The 20233-nt window shown below is 31.0% G+C and overlaps 2 protein-coding genes across 2 annotated transcripts; both read right to left on the minus strand.

Moving 5' to 3' along the window:
* Positions 1–4575: 4575 nt before the first annotated feature.
* LOC112701976 (uncharacterized) lies at positions 4576–6644 on the minus strand. The gene has a single exon (XM_072198969.1). It carries the CDS (start codon positions 5962–5964, stop codon positions 4723–4725), a length of 1242 nt encoding a protein of 413 aa, XP_072055070.1. The 5' UTR covers positions 5965–6644; the 3' UTR covers positions 4576–4722.
* A 3361-nt stretch (positions 6645–10005) lies between these two features.
* On the minus strand, positions 10006–10977 carry LOC112703915 (probable CCR4-associated factor 1 homolog 11). The gene has a single exon (XM_025755532.1). It carries the CDS (start codon positions 10975–10977, stop codon positions 10006–10008), a length of 972 nt encoding a protein of 323 aa, XP_025611317.1.
* Between the last annotated feature and the right edge of the window lie 9256 nt (positions 10978–20233).

Below are 20233 nucleotides of genomic sequence, written 5' to 3' on the forward strand. Positions count from 1 at the left end.
TTATTTGTGCTTGTTTAGATAATATGATAAGGCCTTTAATATTTAAATATTATGCTACATGTAACTGTATAACATGATATATTTTAGAACGTAGTATTATTATTTTTTAGTTATCAATAATCATCACATGTAATTTTCAACAGAGAGAAAAAAAATATCACTTAAAACCCAAAATCATCCATACCGCCATAGATTGATGCCAATTGCCAGTATTCATTTGGTTTCCAATTCTGAGAACAGCTTCAAGTAACTTCAAATAAAATCTAGCATAAGCATCAAAACCAAACATTTTCACAAGAACAAATAAGTTCTGAAACAAAAAGTCATCAATTATTATATCTAACTAGGGTAAAACCCAGGTTACACTCGAAGTAAATATTAATCCATTCAAAATATATTTATTAATATTTATTTATTAATATTAATAGTTATTAATTTTAATTTAAAAAATTTTATTTGTGTATAAAAATTCATTGTATAATGTATAAAATTGTTATATTATCTACTTTTTAAAAGCCAAATAATCTTGTCCATATAAATAGATTCTATTTAAATATAAAAGTTATTATGTTTGTATATTTAAATATAGTTACACAAACAACGAAATGATATTTAGTCATAATTATTAGATCACTAATATATAGTTAAGCACAGATCATATGTTTAATCTATTTTATTATATTTATTATAATTTGTTTACAAAATTATATGTATATTTAATCCAAGTTTATGGCTAAGCATGGATAATGTATTTAATCTCTAAATAATTTTTTAATCTATATATATCAATCATCTTTTAAGTGTTTTTTTAACAAAAATTTATTCGTGAATTATTTTTATTGGCCCTAATAAAAAATGCATTTAACAAAGTTTAAAATAGCTACTCTAATAAAACATAGCTTAGGAGCAAATATAACAACAATTAAAAAGATTTAATATTAAAACTTTATTTTTTCATCAAAAACCATCACATAATCCACACATTGAAATTTGTTACTTTTTTGAATAAACGTAATTACAGAACCAAAATATTAGATAAGAATATACAATTATATATACAGACTTGATATTATCTATATTTTGTTATATATATTATTGTTATCCTTCAAGACAAATTTTAGCAAGTTATTTTATTAAATTCCTACTATATTCTCCTTAGCAATATAATTTGTTGAACCACATTTGAAGCATCTACAACCTGAAATCATAAATTAGATTCATTGAGATTACAAAGGAGATACAGTTGCATAACACTGCCGTAATGCTACCACAAACTGAATTATATAAAACGTATTTCTACATGTCATGACATGTTTATCATTTATCTTTGTCCTTCTAGTTTCTCCTATACTGCGACCACAATTTTTTCACACTCTGACTCAAAAACTACATGCATTCTTTAATAAAAAATCAAACATTATCCATCTATTATGGTAGCAAATAAAAGTAAAAGGATTAGAGAAAATAATTTTCTAATCATCCCAAACTACGCTTTTTTTAGTATATATAGTTGATAATGAAAGTTTAAATGCATAATTGAAAAAAAAAACCCTACAATTCGATATATCTAAGAGGTCAATTAAAATTAAATTAAGGATGACTAATTAAGAAAAGAAAACAGGTAAATAAATTAATCTTTCTTTTTTGAAAAAATAAGATGCAAGATTCTTTTATATAACAACCTCGAGATGTGAAATTTTGAATGTACCAAATCAAAATGCAATTTTATTTGATAGTCTATATATTTGTCCTCCAAATTTACATATGCAAGAATGGTTATAATTTACATATATAATTAAATAAGAATAGTCATAACTCATAGTCATACATGACATGACATGGAAGAATGGTCATAATTTACATATATAATTAAATAAGATTCATTACTGAAATTTAAATAAAAATAATTTAGTTTTCAATTTTCATATTTACAAAAATGGTTGATTAGTATTCGATTTTCATACCTTTAATCCACGCAATGCACCAAATATTTAAATTATGATGAGATAATTTGACCAATAGATGAATTTTGGCTTGCTTCTATATCATCACAGCTGAAACATTTATGTTTTGTAAGTGAAATCAAGTCTAAAAAATTTTCTGTGATTTTGGGTCATCTTTAGCTACTTCAACTCCAATATAACGTCTTTCTTTATAATCTCATACTTAACCCACCAAGAACATAACAACAAAACATATCAAGCTTCAACTGAAATAATCACAATAATGCTAACAAAACATAGTCCAAAAAGAGCAAAACACCAAGAAAGACTGATGCTTACATGTTGATCGCATGCATAGAATAATGCACACAAAAAATGCTTTCCAGCTTATTCTCAAATAAATGGAAACTACCAGTGTCGGTTTTTGAAAATTTGTAAGGGAAAGTACTTATTTACCAATCACAGTGTTAAACAAATAAGAACAAAAAATTGTTCAAGTGAAATTAGTAGTGTGCAGTAAAAATTTTCAACTGAAAATCACAACATATAAAGCAAATCATTCATCCAAAAACATGCAGCTATTATATGTTTAGTACGCAGCTAGAATCTCCAATATTTAATAATACTTTTTTAATTAGTTACATATTTAAGTGTCGATTCAATCCCACAGTTCAAATTCGCAGCTAGATTATGTCATAAAATAACACCAGATCACAGGATAGTGATTATTATAATTCAATTACACTTTCATTTTTTCCATAAATCTAAAGAGCTATACCTGTGGGAATATATCTTTGCAAACTCCTATATATTGAATTGAAGCCCATTATCAAAAGGGTTTATCTGCAATGTTCATGTCATAAAAGGGGGTTAAACACAATGAAAAGGAGGATCGCTTTAATATCAAATACACAATTATGTGAACATGCAATTACAAATAGAGATACACAAACAGATAAGCAATCAGAATCCCAAACAGTTGCAGGATTACAATTCCCAAATTATTCAAATCATCCATTTGCAAAAGTCACTCTTAAACTCTAGAAGAATCTCTGTCACCCAAGAAAGACCATGCAGACAGAAATCGCAGGACAACAAGAATCCCACCTAAATTGAAAAGTTCTTTTATCTTTTAATTGAAAATGTTAAAAGTATTTTCTCTCCATCAATAAGTAGGACACATCTGGAACCTATTGATCACAATTATAAGAAAGCTGAGTTAACATTCTAGAAATCATAGCTTAAATCAAAATGTGACTTTCCAATATTCAAGAGCAAGCCAAAGCAGATTTTCGAGCACTAAACAACGTTGGAAATGACACAATATGTAAACAATATGGTTAGCAGATTTTCTTGTTTCATTCGATGGCTCATTAAGAGAAAGATTAAAGGCTTCTTAAAAGAAATAAAATTTAAACAGAAATTTCTATGTGGATTTAACTTGGGATATTATAAAATTCATGGATAGAAGAACTGGACTGTCAAATTCATGTAATATCTGAGTGAAATGAGGATCACTTAATGGACTCTAAATATGTATAACTTGAGAAATTAACAGATTGTCATATGTAATATAATGTATAAAGCATAGTATGACAAACGTATTAATGAAAACAGAATAAGAAGCTTGAAATTAACAAATTTCCTTCTTTTTGTTTTTTCATTTTTATTTATTTTTATTTTCATTTTTGGTTTAATAAGTTAAAATATAGCAGTATATTCTGACATGCTATGATCTTGTAACATGCAGCATATTGTAGTCATGTTTTGCAACATATTGGCGCTACTTGCTTTGTTTATGTTCGATAAAAACTCTGAATTTGTCAAATTTGTCAGAAAGTGGAAGTCTTAAATATTAATACATGATATGTTATGATAGAAAAATTAATATACACCTCATAGGCTTATATAAAACCATTTTGACCTTTGTTAAAAACCTTAAAATCAAACATTTTCACAAGAACAAATAAGTTCTGAAACAAAAAGTCATCAATTATTATATCTAATTCAAACAGGAGTAATCCCATTTCCAACTTCTAATTATTCAAACAAGTGATTTCTTTTTGTCAAAGCAAATGCCGCCAAAATAAATCTGCATACTTCATCAAATTAAGCCGTGTCATGAAATGGACAGAACCCAAGTCAGCCTCCAGCTAAGATCTTTCAAATCCAAGATAAGTATTGAGACATACATAAACAAGATAATTAACTATTGAAAGAGATAGATCATAGATAATCTTGTAAAATCATACTAACATTGCTCTTAAAATTTAAGGGTTTTCCTTCTCAAGAATCAAAACATACATTTTTTTTTGTGAGATCAAAATACCCATTGTTGGAGTGTTAATAAGCATGGAGAAAAGTCTGAAGCTTAGAAGTTGGTAATGGCCATCATAAAGTGTCTTAAGGTTTAGCATATAATAAAGAGATGATTCATCACATCAATTGCAACAGCTGTTGGAGTACAACCTTCACGCTTGGTGGTGCTTATATAATCAAGGCATCCTGTTCTTCTGTGAAGACATCTATTAAACAACCTGTGGAGAGAAAAATTAAAATGCCAAGAACAAATATTTAGTTTTCTTCAGCAGCTTAGAAAAACAGAAGAGTGTAGAGGAAATCAAAATAGTGATAGGCATAATTAATCCAAATATTTATTACTGAATAACTGCTTATTTACACAGATTAAGAAAACTCTCAAGGTAATAAAAAAAAGTAAAAATGGTTAATCTAGCACGACTAGTTTCTGATATTCCGGGCCAGAAATTGCAGCTTCCATTTAACTTTCGGGGGTGATTTCACCGTCATTGTCCATGAACAAGGTCATCAGATTCTTAGAGAATCCACTCACGAGGGCCACTCCTTGCTGGGTGGCCGCCACCGGAGTGGCCCTCGAGTCCCCCAGATTCCAGAACACAATCTGAGGAACAGCAGAGCCATAGCCTTTCTCACTATACTTCCTTGTAATTGCTTGGTAATCGGTCTCCCAAGGCGTCGCGGATGCTTGATCGAACTCCATGTCACTGAACACAAACACCCTCTTAATCATCTGATCTTCTTTCAATTTTCCATCCACAGCCACCTCCAAAATTCGATCAAATACTCTTTGGAAATCCGTGTTCATCCCCCACTTCATCTCCCTAATAAAGTTGGTCTTGGAATAAAGACTATTACCTTCAATCAAATGAAGCTGAGGATTTGCACTGAATGTGATAACCTTCCCCTTCCATGGTTCTTCGTTCAATTCAGACACCAATAACCCCAATGCAACACAAACATCCATGGGAACCCCATACATGCTTCCAGAAACATCAAACACAGCCAAACAGTTCTTCAGTTTACCCTTCTTAAGCATGTCACTCCCCATTCTGCTCCACTGAAGCTCTGCCACCTCATCAGCAGCTTCATATTCATCTTCATCTCCATATGGATATCGATATCCCAAAGACTGTATGATCTCATGAGGAAGCAATGCGCCGGTGGCGATTGTAGTCTTCCCTGACTTCACGTCCACAAGGTACTTCATGAACCTCTCTCTATCATGCTTCAAGAACTTCTGCTTATAGAGCTTCATAGCCACAGAGGCCACTCTGTTGTATGGGATCGAATCCCAGCGTTTCTCACTCATGTAAACCTCTGGAAGTTCTAGAATCTTCCGAAGAGGGACAAGAACCTCCTTTCTCAACCGATCACGGATCCTGTAAGCATAATGCGCCTCCTCGATTCCTTCATACTCGGTGCGAGGGAACATCCTCCTAGCAATGGTTTCACAGAGAAGCGTGGACCGGTCAAAGGAAGAGTCAAGAGAGGGACACCACTTCGCAGCAAGACTGATATCCTTTGATTTGCCGGAATTTAACAACTCCAGATCGTTCTTCAAACAATTGGCGAAGTGATCGGATACGCCATCGTGGAGAAGCCGAAAATTTGCGTCGTTGTTGTAACGGCGAAGAAGCTCCTTAGCCATGGAAACTTTCTTTCGTTTCCTGAGAGAAAGTGCAGATTTCTTCTCCTTCTTCATCACATCGTTCGTCAAATTCTAGAACTCGACGAGCTTTAAATCAACTAAGAAATGATGAAACGGCTTCTTCTTCCTGCTCTCCTTGTTACTGGCAATCCTCAAATTCCTGGTTCTCCTCCTCAGGTGGAACGCGTCTGTTTCCATCATCTTCTTTAGCCTGTTCCTCTTTGTGGAGCCTTTTACATTTCGCCACTGCTCCTTCTGATTCTTTCGCACACCAGAACCTTTTAGAACTCTGTAGAGAATTTCTGGAAGGTCTTTAAAGTAACCGAATTCGGCGAAGGAAGGGACGTTAGCTGCGAGTGTCTTCGGATGGTTAGAGAAGAGCCACGTGGCAGCCGTGTAGAAGCCCTCGCGATCGGTCTTGCCGGTTCCGCGAACGCCTCGGAGGTTACAGATGAGTTTGAGTGTGGTGAGGGGGTTGTGGGCCCATGCCACGTCGAGCCTCTTTCGGAGGGAGTCGTAGGGAGTGTCGGGAACGACGTGGAAGAAGAAGTCAAGGCATGGGTTGCCGCTTGACAAGAATGTTGCTGAGTGGTTCTCTGTCAAGCCCATTGGGGGTTTGGTGGTGGTGGCGGCGGCGGAGGTTGGATGTGGTTGGGCTTTGGATTTGCGGTTGTAATTTGAGAGTTCAGGTGGGCCCAGGAGAGTGGCCATGCCCATAAGCAAGAAACTGCGATGGATTGGTGTCAGAATGAATTGTAGGGGAGCATATATACCTTTGCTTCAGTTTGGGGTGCAAGCAATTTTAAGAGACCAATGTGACGATACTGCCCCTATCAAATTTATTTTGCACTTATTACGTAGAATCTGCGATATTCAATCGTTCACTTCAGTTACGGTAAATTTTGTTCTGCTTCACCTTGGAGAGCAAACAAATAAATATATAACAAATGTATTAACAAATTATTGTTTTTGATAAAATTTTTAATTTATGATATTAACATGTGTTCTTAATTCTAATTCTGTAAAATTATCCCGTAACACTGTCTCGACATAATTCGAAATGCAATGTTGGGCAAAGCAACAAAAGTGACATGAATACAAATTTATATTTCTTTGATAAAATGTTATTTGTGGTAAAAAAAAAAAAGGTAAAACTATTCTATCCAACAATAATAGACAAATTGCCAATGAGTCTCCTTATATTTGAAAAAAATAATAATAGACAAATTCTTAATTATATAAAATAATAAATTTAATCCAACATTTTGTCCAAAGAATATCTGATGATGATTGCCTTGAATAAAATGACAATATGTTAAACCACTTAACTGAATATTGCTTTTTATTTCTAATTTGTTGTAATAAGTCATGGCATAGTTTTAGCAAACTAATTAGTTCTGCTTTAGCTTGAGGAGCAAGCAAGTTTAAGATATTAATGTGATGATGCTGTAATTAGTTTACAGTTATACTGGACGATACGTTACTGTTTACTCATTCTTAATTTTTTTTTATTTGTCGCTTTAATTAAAATTGATTTTGCAGTTGGCTCTTTTACTAAACATAATAAGATAAAAAAAATTTTTTGTATGTATTGTTTAATTTATATATGTATTATTTAATTTATTTTATGTGTATTTTATATTTTAATATATATTTTATACAAATAACTAGTGATTAACCTTTTATTTACACATAATATAATCGTAAGATTTTAGATAAGGGAAATGTTAGGGGGACAATGACTTTGTTGAACAATATGAACAACCATCAATCAAATAAAAACACACTACACCTCTAAATTAACTTTCTAAATTTTAATATTAAAATAATTATCCGTATACTAATAAAATGAACATCCGATATATCTATTGTTTACATTGTTTAATACTTTCATTGTTTATCTGTACTTTTCCTTTAGATAAATATCTGATACAAATACAATAATCATTTTAGAATACTCATAATTTATAGTTACTAGTCGATCCCCGTGCATTTGCGCGGAATCATATAGTCTATTTCAGTAAATAAGTTAAAAAAATCTTTTAATATTTACATCTAATAATGTCAGAGTGAAATGCATTGTAAATGCAACCTTGATAAAAATTTTTCCTTGCATAATATCGATCGATAATAATATAAACACAATTAGTATTAATATCACTTAATAGAAAACAAAATAATTACAAACATAAATTATGTTGCTTAAAGTAATTCTATTTTTTGTGTTCATTACATAATTGTTACATTATCATAAATATATAGATATTTTAAAAAATTTAATTTTGTTAGGCTTGTCAAAATAAAATGTCCTTGTACAGAATTTTCAACCAAATAGAAAAAGTCATCAATATCAATTATGATAGAATCAAGTAACTCACAAGTGAGTGTTAATTTTTCATCCTTAAATGTGAGAGAACATCAAAAACTGATTCTATGCATATAGCCATCACTTTTTCAAGTGTTATACATAACATTTAAGGCATTAACTTTAGATTGAAAATGAACAACTGAGATAAGAAAAATATAATGGTCTAAGTAACTAAGTTAAAGGACTCGGTCATTACAATTAACAAAATCAGTGACTCAAGTCTCAATTATCTTGAAAACGTAAAAGTGAAACATAGGTCAAGGACTTACATGTCGAAAGATTGGAAAACTATGCTTTATAGATAATTCTTTCTTTTGCTTTGCTTTTGGAAGCAAAATATAGATATGCTGACGAGCCTGCTGACATCACACAGCATGAAGGACATTACCAGAAGCATTCATGAGAAGTTCCTCACACAGCATAATCAGCAATGAAGCCTGAAATATCATCTTCATCAAAATCTGCATTACATACAAAATGAATAACTCTAACTACTTATAAAAGGCCACCATTAATGTAGAGCAAAACACAACTCCCTAGATAAACAAAAGTATAGAGCCAGAACTCAACAGATTTCTAATGTCTTAATTTATTTTGGCTCAAACCCTATTTGGTGTTTAGAATTTAACTCTAATTGGAATTGAGATTCTGAATCCAAATACTTGAAATGCCTATTAGAAATGGTGTGCCTTTCTAATGTTTGGAGTTGGTGCTCTAAAAACATGCTTCCTTTGGCCAATCCATCAATCTAGTTGCCTACATGGATTCATAATATTGCCATTACATGTAATGATTGTAAAGGCCAAAAGAGATAGAAAGTAAACAATAGAATTAGAAGAGCTGGGGTAGGAATGAATTTGTGTGAAATCACCCCTTCCCCAGTTATAGAATTATACTGGAAATGCAGGAAATTATAGAGCAGAAAAACCAAAGTTGTCATCTCTCGAAGAAATATGTTTCTTGATATATATTTTGGATAAAATTGGGAATGGTGGGTGACACTCTTGTAGACCCAAATATTAAGCTTCAACCAGATCAAAGAGATTTGGACAAAAGAAGATATCAAAAGATTTGTTTTATGCATTACATGTATTAGCAGAACATCTTTAAGACAGACAACAAGAGCAGAGAAAAGAACAGGTTGTTAATGAAGTGGAGTTTTCAGATTCTATAAAAAAAATCATGAGTGCTAAAGATTTCTTGTCCACGTGTTTGCTATCTAATATAGTTATGGCCCAACCAAATACATCAATTAGTGGCACAGATAGCACACTACTGCAAAGATTTGGCTTCCTTCCTCCTCCCAAAACCTACTTACCTAAGTCAACAAGAACTGCTCCAGAGATCTCACTTATATATATAGAATTAGCCATAAAACAAATATTCAACTGATTCTAAACTAGAACTTATATTTAGTATTTCCATTTCACAATGCATGGCACACAATCCCAAATCAAATGAAGGATCTCTTGTAAAAAGCATCAGCATAGTCGCTACATTAAAATAAAGCAAATCATGAATGTCCCACATGGTACTGCTAAAAACCAGTGCTGTATATTCAAATATATGTTACTGATATCTGAAAAAAAGGCCACTTTGTAATTGAAGTGTTATAAAACAATTGTCATATCCAAAAAATAACCAGTTGATACTACTTTGTAATTCACAGACAAAATGTTGTTACATGAAAAATCTAATGTATGATAATTTCTTTCAACTTAAGAGTATTAAGCTTTTGCAATTTCCAACCCAAAAAATACATTAACGTATTTCCTAAACCCATCATCATTAGCCAAAAAATAAGTTTCTCTAATCTTGTGAAAGGTGTGGCAGGTGAGCAAGCTATCAGACCCGGCCTGATGGCACTTCCCAGCAACTCGGTCTACGTGAAGTGTGTCAGCCACCTTCTCTAAACCGCCATAGAGGCCATTGCAGAACCTAATCACATGCTTCACATCATAAGCATTTCCCCCAAACAGCTCTTTTACAAGCACCAAGAACTCCTCCAAGCTTTTCGGAAGAACACCCCAAGTCAGAATCTTCACCAAATATCCAATATCATAAGCACCATAGAATGTGACCCATGTCAGTGCTTTGTTGAACAGCAGCCCAGATGCTGCTGCCAACTTCGCAAAATGCACCGAAGAAACTCCAGCCACTGCATTGCGTGCAAAGTCGATGCCCTGGCTGCGTAGGAGTGCCACAGAGTCCTTTGCGTAGATGTCACGCATGAGGTTGAAGTCTCGGAAATTGAACTGCCAAATGTAGTGAGTTCTGTTGTTGGTTCCCAGGTCAGGGAGGTTGCCGTGTTCATCGGAGAGAGTGAGTCCAAGCTGGATGATTTTAAGGACGTCAACATTGGCCTTCATGACTTGGTAAGTTTCCTCTGGAACAAGACTCCGGTAGTTCTTGTTGAGGGGCAGGATGACTACGCCGGGGAATTCAGTGTCAATGGAGACAAATCGATATTTGTCAATCAGGCTGCCTATGATTTGGAACTCGGAATCAGCATTGGCAGCCCACACTTGCCTTATCACAACTGAACTATTGGGACTAGGCTCTAGAAGTGGCAGTCGCTCCACAAACCTTGGCTGAGCAGCATAATAAGAAGGCGGAAAACCAACAACCATGGGCAGTGGCATCAGAAAAACTCTCGGTGGTTGTTGAAGTCGTTCTCGTTTATCGTCGACCCTCGACATTGTTGTATATATGGTCGTCATGCTCTTCCTGAAAAGCAACTCTGTTAAATAACTATTAGAAACTGAAGAAAAAGATAGAACTAAGGAATGTAAATTGTGTGCTGTGTATAAGTGACTGGAATGAAGAAAAAGATAGAACTAAGCACAGTACTTTTTCTTTGGGCGGGTTCGTCTAAGGAATGCTTTGAGGCTTGGGTAGATAGGGGTATGAGTAAGAAAAGGAGTGTCTTGTGGTGATGTGGCTTGTATGGAAGGGTAGGAATGAGATGATTTTCAACAATGTTATGTTTGATGAAGAAAGAATGAAACTTTGATATAGCTGTTTCTGTTTGTGCTTCGAACTGGAACCGGGAGAGGAAGCAAAGAACTTTCATGCAGGTGTGTGGACGTTGTTGTTTAGGTGCTGCCTTCTACTCGTTGTTGAAAACTAAAATTTGATAATCAATTCAAAGACAACCAAATGTGAAGATAGATTGGAGGGTGCGTTTTGGTCTTTAGTCGTCAGTGTTTACCTTTGTCAAAGATACTTATGATTTATAGGGGAATATATACGCTTGTTATTTTTTATGTGGGAGAGAGAGAAGTGTATAACAAGAAGCTGTGAATAGAAGTGTGTTTCATATTGGTATGGGATGTACAAATCGGATGCACCGATTTATTTGTTTTATTTTTTTTTCAAATAAACAATCACAAATCGGACGGTCCGATTTGTGAATTCGAAAAAAAAAAATTTAATGTTGAAATCGGACCGTCCGATTTTTATTTTAAAAAATAAAAAAAAATAAAAAATACAAAACGGACTCTCCGATTTGTAGTTTATTTTTTCTCCAAATAAATTGGACCCTCCGATTTGTAATTTATTTTTCTCTTCAAACAAATCGGACCGTCCGATTTGAATAAAACACCATATAAAAAAAACATCCAATCTTCCAATAATAATGTATTACACATATATTTAAACAATATAAAAAAAATTAGCCGAATATATATACTTTTACTTTGAAAAAAATATACATAAAATAAATCTGCAACACATCACTTAATAATTAAGGCGGCCACTCACATATACACACGCTATAAACATCTTTTTTTACGGATGATGAGGTGGATAGACTAATTGACCGGCATATGTCCATTATTCATTAATTAATTAATATAGTAACTAAGTTATTTTAGAAAAATTAATTAATAAAAAATATACGATTTTAAGTGAACCAAAAAATGAACCGTAATTTAATAAATCGGTTAATTTTTGTGGGCTTCTTTTTTTTTTATTTACTTTTGAATTTTGGACTTTATAATATCCAAACAATAAATTTAAATTGAAAATGGACTAGACCAAGATGTTAGAGTTAGACTCTTATAATTTGAGTTCTTCTATTGCTTTAGTATTTTTAATTTATTTTTAAATGTAATTAAAAGTTTTAAAATAGTAAATTAACTAATTAAGTATCATATTAATAGAAAAAATGAAAGTAAAAAATAAATTAATTCAACAAAAAAATATGCTAAATTTATTATGTTCTAGTCTATTATATCCATTTAACTTCTAATAAAATAAATAAAGTTATTGTTATTTGGGGAAAAAATTTAAATATAATGCAGTTTATTTTAAAAAATTAGAGAGATAAAAATCTTAATCAGAACCATGTCTAAATTAAAAGCATATAATTGTGGACGAAGTTAGATTCCATAGTGTTCATATTTATAAAATATTTTATTGTTTTTGTAATTAATTATTGTTATATATATATATATATATATATATATATATATATATATATATATATATATATATACCTTTATAATATTTTTTTTTATAGAAACATGTATTTTTTTTAATTTGATATGCATGACGAGATGTAAATTTGGATGATCTTGAATAAGAAATGAAATAAGAATTAAGCTGAATTTTTAATCTTTAATATGTTAACAATATTTATGTTTTAGTCTATTTTATTTTATATTTAGATACAATTATATATTTATTTAATTTTTTAGTTGATTAAAAAGATAATCGCACAAGTGTATTTTTTATCTAAAAAATATATTAAGAATCAAATACTATTAAGCAAATCAATTATATAATTAGTTTTTTGAAGTATCAGATTGAATTGAACATCTAAGTTATGCACAATAGTTTAGAGAACTTAATTAAGAGTCAAATCTGTCTTTTCTCTAATATTAGCTTCATAAAAATATCTCTAGAACCATTTTTTTAAGTTATTGACTTCATTCCACACTCCTAATCCAAAATAAGCAAGCTCCCTTCATGTGACAAACAATTAACAATGATTGACGGACTAGGGAGGAATCACTACAATAACACACCCCTATATTTAAAATAAGAGCGACGACACACTAGTCGTCCGCCAGCAGAAGCAGCGCATCCTCCACGGTTAACGGTGTACGAGAGAGTGTCTGTCGTGATTACGCCACACGCGATCTTCTCCTCTTTTTCTTACTCAATGACTATCACTGTTGTCGTTCACCTCTTCTGTCTTTTCAGACCTACTCTTACTTGTGTTGTGTCTGTTTCAATTTTTCTTCTACTTGACTACTTTAATTATGTGTATTTTTTTCTATTGCTTTTTTAGGATCGATGCTTTGACAAGGAATATTACTTTAAAAAAATTATTCCTACATTAAAAAAAATAAATTCTTTTGTTCATTTTTGTTTGTTTGTTTTAAATTATTAAACTAAAATATATCTCTTCTAAATTTTTAAATTTAAAATATTATAATTTAATAATGTTATAATTTAAGATAAAATATATTTATTATTCTTAACGTTTTTTAAATTTTTTTAAATTACTCTTAATATTTTATTTAATTTAATTTTATCCTTAAAATTTAAGATCATTTTAATTTTATCCCAAAAATTAATATCATGACCGTCAACATATAGTAAAAAATTATAATTCTTTATAAAAAAATTATCTCTAATTTTTAATTCATATAATAATATCAACACCATCAAAAATACAAGGCCACCCAATTTTCACTGTAATAATCCATTCTCATCCCCGTTCTTCTCACCCATTATTACTGTAATCTCCCCACCACCACCTCCTACACCCTCGTCCTCATCACTATTTCCTAAAAAAATAAATAAATATATAATTGTATCTAAATATAAGATAGAATAGACTAAAACATAAATATTGTTAACATATTAAAAATTAAAAATTCAGCTTAATTCTTATTTTATTTCTTATTCAAGGTCATCCAAATTTACATCTCATCTCATGCATACCAAATTAAAAAAATTACATTTTTTTATAAAAAGAATATTATAAAGGTATGTGCATATATATATATAACAATAATTAATTACAAAAATAGTCAAATATTTTATAAATATAAACACTATCAAAGTAACTTCGTCCACAATTATATATTTTTAATTTAGACTTGATTTTGATTAAGATTTTTATCTCTCTATTTTTTTTAAATAAATTGCATTGTATTTTAAATTTCTTTCCCCAAATAACAATAAATTTATTTATTTTATTAGAAGTTGAATGGATAATAAACTAGAACATAATAAATTTAGCATATTTTTTTCTTTTGGTTGAATTAATTTATTTGTTATTTTCATTTTATCTATTAATCTGTGATATTTAATTAGTTAATTTACTATTTTAAAACTTCTAATTACATTTAAAAATAAATTAAAAATACTAAAGTAACATAAGAACTCAAATTATAAGAGTGTAATGTATTAGTCCAGTCCATTTTCAATTTAAATTTATTGTTTGGATATTATAAAGTCCAAAATTCAAAAGTAAATAAAAAAACAAAGAAACCCACAAAAATTAACCAGTTTACTAAATTGCGGTTCATTTTTTGGTTAAACAAAAAAAAATCTTTGGTTCACTTAAAACCGTATATTTTTTATTAACCGATTTTCCTAAAATAACTTAACTGCTGTATTAATTAATTAATAAACAATGGACACATGTCGATCAACTAGTCTATCCACCTCATCGTCTGTAAAACAAGACGTTTATAGCGTGTGTATGGGAGTGGCCGCCATTAATTAAACCCTAACCTCTTATACGCCCAATCTTAATTATAAACACATACTTAATTGAGAAATCAAACATTCGCAACGAAGATATAGGATTTAATATGAATTTAATAAATGAATGAATGAATAATATTGAACGTACATCTTATCCTATATTATTTAATGTGAACAATGACAACAATAAATATTCATATTTATTAATTACAAATTGAATCTTTTAGATTTTATAGTTACTAGACTTGATTTGTTCTGATTTAATTTAACACAAATATAATTATTTGATCTATTCTATTATTAAAAACAACTGTGTGAAAATATTTGAGTGATTATTATTCTATTTTTTAAATTTAATTTCATTGCAAGAGATTCATGCATGACTTCTCCTAATTTTTAAAGTGTATGACTTTGATGTCACCATCTAAATTGTAAAATAAAGAAAAAGATTAATTTTTTAATATATACTAATTAATAAATATAATTTAAAATAAGAGTCTATTTTATTTCACTAAATGAGGTCAAGGAACTCAAAAGACAAAAGTATTTTACTAGTTGTGTGATGCTTGTAGTTGTTAAACTTTACAATGGATGTACACAACTGAAAATGGAAATGAAGACAGAAAACTATTGTTTAACAGAGTTGGGAGATTTGAATTGATTCACTTCATGCCTTAGCTGGACTCCACATTTTTTTATCTTTCTCCGTCCTTTCAACTTTAACGTTGTTGCTATTGATTGTTGAGAGATCCTTATGCAGCATAAAAAGTAAAGATCTATGAAGAGATACTAGTTTAGGATATGGATTGATAGTTTGTTGCAAATAGAAATCATTTGTCTGATGTGCATGTTCAATTTGAATGTTCCTCATTGCCACTGACCGTGGACTTCCATCAGATTTCAGATGGAATGACTATACATTATTTACACATCTTTATTCTGAAATTAGTATTCAAACATGATGTTCTATCTTAAAAAGAGCGAGGGCTTTTTAATTTCAACTGTAAGATAAAGATCAACATGCATTTCTAGACTAACATTGTTGGCTAATCAATAAAGATCATCATCATCCGACAAAGACACAAAATGCCCCTCAGTGTACTAATCAAAAGCTAGAAATGATACAAACTAGCAAAAGTGATTAAAAAGAAATGCTAACCAACATGACATGAAACAGAGTAATAGATTAGCATATCTGGAAGAGATACCAATAATTTTAAAAGAAGATAATTATATACAGAAAAGTAGCCACTTTGAGGCACTTGCATAATTTTGTTTTATTAGCAGTTAACATGATACTAGATAGAGCAGTGGGTATCCCACAGGTAGTATCATCAAACTCTATTGCGCGAGCTTGAGAAAAAAGAAGAAAAGAAGAGATGAGAATATGTTAATCAAGAATGGAAGAAGAGAATGATGATGCTGCTGTTTCAGCAGCCTTGATTTGGAAGCTTCTTATACAAGTAACCACCTTCAATGATGAAACCAATCAAAGTGACGCGCAAGGGTTCACAATCTATTCTTGTGTTACAAGTAATGAACAGAGGAATGAAAAGCTTAAACTAATAATCTTGATCTTGGTTATCAGCTTTATGTAGTTGGTCTTAGCTGAATGGTCTAACAAAAACTACCAAATCTGGTTTTATTCTAACTAACTTGATGGTTGGAATATAACTAAATCTAATAGATTACACGTGAATATATACATCCTCTAATATCTTTCTATTGTGTATTTGAATACTTTGTGAAATGAACTAAAACTACACAATTTTCTTCTGCATTACTTGCTTGTTATTCTTTTTCACAAGACAATGGTGAGCCAAGTAAAGTATCAAAGTTAATAATCCACAAACTCATTTTGTTTGTATTAAAATTTAGATTTTACTCATTAAATCTCAACCCACACTCTTGTAATGCCAAAAGGAAAAGCTAGAAGTAGTAAATTTGTATTTACTATTTACTAATGTGTCAATGACTAGTCATACTGTAGTATACTTTAAGGCTAAGCCTTGAACAAATATGTTTCTTATTTCATAATCTCATGATACTTGCCTTTGAGCATCCAAGAAAAATTTTTTGCAGCTAAGATTAGCTTCTTTTCCCAATCTCAGCTATATATCTATCTCATGTTTTCTATAAGCTTGTGTGTCATTATTCACCATGCCATATAATCACTTGTGATACTTCCAAAACTTTTGAGTTGTGTTGTATGGGGTACTTCACTACTAAGTCAAAGGCGACACTCTCATATCGTTTCATTTTCCAAATACACAAAGGCTGAAAAGTGAGTGTGTCTTATTGTATTATCTTCCAAAATTTTCTTTTTGACCTTTCTGCTAACATTAACTGAGATAGAATTAGTTATAAAGATAAAGATATAAATAATCACCAAGACATAGAACTTTCTGGTCATAGTTTGAGAATTCCATTCATTAATGTGGAGGACACTGCTGAAATTTTTTTGAGAAATTTGTTAGCTTTCGAGCAATGTCACTATATGAACGAACCCTACGTTGGTGACTATATCTATTTCTTTGATTTTCTTATTAACACAGACAAAGATGTAGATTTGTTGATCAAGAAAGGAATAATTGAGATCAGAATCAGTTAAGTGATAGAAATGCAGTGGCTGAAATGTTCAATGGTCTTGGAGTTAATACTTGGAATCAGCTAAGGAGGTTCTTTGCTCTCTCTCCCGGTTCCAGTTTGAAGCACAAACAGTAAACAGCTATATCAAGTTTCATTCTTTCTTCATCAAACATAACATTGTTGAAAATCATGTCATTCCTACCCTTCCACACAAACCACATCACCGCAAGAAACTCCTTTTCTTACTCATTCCCCTATCTACCCAAGCCTCAAAGCATTCCTTAGATGAGCCCGCCCAAAGAAAAAGTACTGCACCGTTTCAGTCACCCATACACACCACACAATTTACATACCCAAGTTGTTTTGAGAAATTTGTTAGCTTTCGAGCAATGTCACTGTATCTACATGGATTTGTTGATTAAGAAAGGAATAATTTAAAATTGGTTAGGTGATAGCATTGCTGTGGCTAAAATGTTCAATGGTCTTGGAGTGAACATTTTGACTTCAGATTTTAATGAGAAATATTCTTGTAATCTTAAAGGCTTCAATGATTTCTGTGAGAAGCCTTGGAACAGAAAAGTAGCAACTTTGAAGCGCGACTACTGCAACACTCCGTGGAGGACGGTAGCTTCCATTGCTGGCATTTTTCTGCTTATTCTCACCGTTGTTCAAACAATATTTTCGATCCTCCAAGTAATACACTAGTACTATATTGGGGTCAGTAATTTTTGTGATTGTTAGCCATCAACTAGCCATCAATAATGATTTGATAGTGTGAGATTAGTGTAAGATTTCATCCAATGACTCACCTTTTTCTGCTGGTTACATGCTAGCCAAAATTCAATAAAACTGCTGGCCTCCTAAACTTTTCCTATTATTATTGTTCGTCTTGTGTTGTTTGAATTGAATTGGATTATGTTAATGTTCAATACTTCAATATGGTGTGATAGATTTAATATATTTGTATTTTAAAGTAATTGAAATGTTTTGTTACAAACATGGATAACCCATGTATTTATTGAAGGCCACTTCATATTTTTTTTTGGAATGCTAGGTAAACAATGATCATTTTAAACAACATGAACAACTACCAATCACATTAAAATACACTATATCTTAATTTAATGTTACTAATTAAATTTAAGGTTAATTTATTCTTTTAACCCTATTAATTCACATTATTCAAAAATATTATTGGTTACTTATACTTTTCTTTTTTTATTATCGTTAAAAATTTTGACTCAAGGGAGAATTCTTGAGACCAATTACAAACAACATATAAATTTTAAAAAATGATCTCTTAACCACCTATTATTCTCAAGCACCTAAAAGGATATTTTCCTCCGTCAAACCACTTCATATGGTAGCTCTCTTTTCTATAATTGTATCAAGTTTGAATGTGATTTTTTTTTATTTTTATTTATATGTTATATACTATTATATTGAATTACTAATTTAGTTTTAATTTTATTTTTTTTTAATTTGTATTACTTCTATTTAGTTTTTAAACATTGCGAATTTAACTCATATTAATTTTTTTGGGATAATTTTCGACGCACAAATATTAATAGAACGCTAACGTGGATAATTGGTACGTCAAATTTTGTAAAGCAATATCATTTTTATTTTGGCGTTTAAAGAGCTAAAAAATATCATAAGTAGTGTTTATTGAAATTTTTTCTCTCAAAAACAAGTGATCCGACATCGTTTTTAAGCTATTTGAGCACCAAAATCAAAACGGCATCATTTTACAAATTTCAACGTAATATTTATCTGTCCAGATCAAAACTCTATTAACATTTTATGTCGAAAATTATCCCAATACTGAATGTGAGTCACATTTTTAAAATTTAAAGACTAAATAAAAAATTAAAAACAATCAAAAGTTGGGATAACCCTTTAAACGGGCGTCGTTTTATAGTTTATAACAAAAAAAAAAATTCTAAATGGCTACCCAGACTTGAAACCCAGTCCCAGTCCCAGTCCCATTTAGGGTTGGCAAACGGACTTAAACCTGATGGGCCGACTCGCGTAACCCATCAAAAAAGACGAGCCCGCTAAAAAATAAAAGCCCGCCGAAAAACAAAAATCTGCCTAACCCACACCACTTAAACTGTGTGTTTTGGCGGGGCAGAATGGACTTCCCGACAGGCTGAGAGGTTTTTTTTTGGTTAAAAGTAGGGGTGAGCACGGGTCGGTTTGGTTCGGGTTCAAGGTAAAATTAGAACCGAACCGATCAAAAAGTAATTGGTTTGGTTTGGTTCGAATTTACATTTTTTTGTGCTTGTACCCGAACCAAACCAAACCGATTAAGAGCGGATTGGTTCGGTTCGGGTAGCGGGTACCCGATGACTTTGAAATTCATAAAAAAAAAAACCTAAATTGGTAAATTTTTATCTTAAAAATTCAAGAAATACAATAAACATGTAACATCAACAGAAATAATGCAAACATATTAAATACGAAATACATTAAAAACTAAACTCATCAAAATCCAAACATAATAATAGTAAATAATCTTGTCTAATGAAAATATAAAAGTGCAATAGAAATATTAGAAGTTAAATACAAAAGTCTAGTGAATAATCTTTGAAAGAAGCTAAAACCAAAACACATTAAAATCTAAACATTAGTGAGATA

The sequence above is a fragment of the Arachis hypogaea genome, chromosome 7, assembly GCF_003086295.3.
Source record: "Arachis hypogaea cultivar Tifrunner chromosome 7, arahy.Tifrunner.gnm2.J5K5, whole genome shotgun sequence".
NCBI classification, from domain to species: domain Eukaryota; kingdom Viridiplantae; phylum Streptophyta; class Magnoliopsida; order Fabales; family Fabaceae; genus Arachis; species Arachis hypogaea.